The 1,025-nt window shown below is 36.7% G+C and overlaps 2 protein-coding genes across 2 annotated transcripts in view; both read right to left on the bottom strand.

Moving 5' to 3' along the window:
• The window catches only part of mapk3 (mitogen-activated protein kinase 3), a 17,773-nt gene that overhangs the window by 1,348 nt on the left and 15,400 nt on the right, over nt 1–1,025 (bottom strand). The gene's annotated exons all lie outside the window — the stretch shown is intronic.
• gdpd3a (glycerophosphodiester phosphodiesterase domain containing 3a) overlaps nt 1–1,025 on the bottom strand; it is an 8,097-nt gene that overhangs the window by 3,673 nt on the left and 3,399 nt on the right. The window contains exon 3 of the mRNA XM_020597839.1: nt 409–451. Coding sequence (XP_020453495.1) covers nt 409–451 — 43 coding nt within the window. The remainder of the gene's footprint in view (nt 1–408; nt 452–1,025) is intronic.

The raw sequence follows: 1,025 nt of genomic DNA, 5'->3' as shown, positions 1-1,025 counted from the left end.
CCTCCAGACTGAAAAACTCTTTCCTTCCCTCTGCCATCAGACTCCTAAACAGCTGAGGAGTTTACTACCAAGAATATGTCATGTACTGTCGACCTGTACTGTTTACATTGCACATTGACTGTTGACTGCTGCACATGCTGCTCCCATGCAGCATACATTCTCTTATTATATTCTTATATATTTTTATTATATTGCTGCATTTGCTGCTTAAAGTGCCTTAGATTTTGTGTTACTTATTTATCTACTTTATATTTCATTTGTATTTTGTGGCATTCATGTGGACGGCAAAGTAAGAATTTCATTGTACAGGGAAGTGTGTTTCCTAACTGTGCATATGACAAATAAACACTTTGACTTGACTTGACACCAATCTTCTTTCACAGCTGTTGAGAGCAGCAGCTCACTCACTTTGTGAATGCCTCCATGGTGTTTTCTATCCTCTCTCCACTTCCTGAAAACAAGCAGAGGAGTCAGGTTTGATGACGACGGCAAAGGAGCCGAATTCAGTCAGTCAGGGATCCCTGGTTGGATCCCAAAAATACAAAAAATATACACACTTGGCTACATTTGGAAACATTTTATTAAAACCCAGTGAATTTCTCACCTTTCCATATTAATTTACTCATTTTCAGTAAAAAAAAAAAACAAACAAACAAAAAAACACTGCAGTCATATTACTTAAAATCCTTCTAAGACTTCCAGATGTTAGCAAAACAACATGGACCCACTGAAAGTCTTAATTACTGCACACTGAGGCAATTAGATATTTGCATTAGAGTTTCAGTTTTCAACTCTTTGTTTGACCCTTTTTACAGTGCCTTGCGAAAGTATTCGGCCCCCTTGAACTTTGCGACCTTTTGCCACATTTCAGGCTTCAAACATAAAGATATAAAACTGTAATTTTTTGTGAAGAATCAACAACAAGTGGGACACAATCATGAAGTGGAACGAAATTTATTGGATATTTCAAACTTTTTTAACAAATAAAAAACTGAAAAATTGGCCGTGCAAAATTATTCAGCCCC

Source organism: Monopterus albus, unplaced genomic scaffold, assembly GCF_001952655.1.
Source record: "Monopterus albus unplaced genomic scaffold, M_albus_1.0 scaffold35.1, whole genome shotgun sequence".
Classification (NCBI taxonomy): Eukaryota; Metazoa; Chordata; class Actinopteri; order Synbranchiformes; family Synbranchidae; genus Monopterus; species Monopterus albus.
This window is presented reverse-complemented; position numbering and strand designations above follow the sequence as displayed.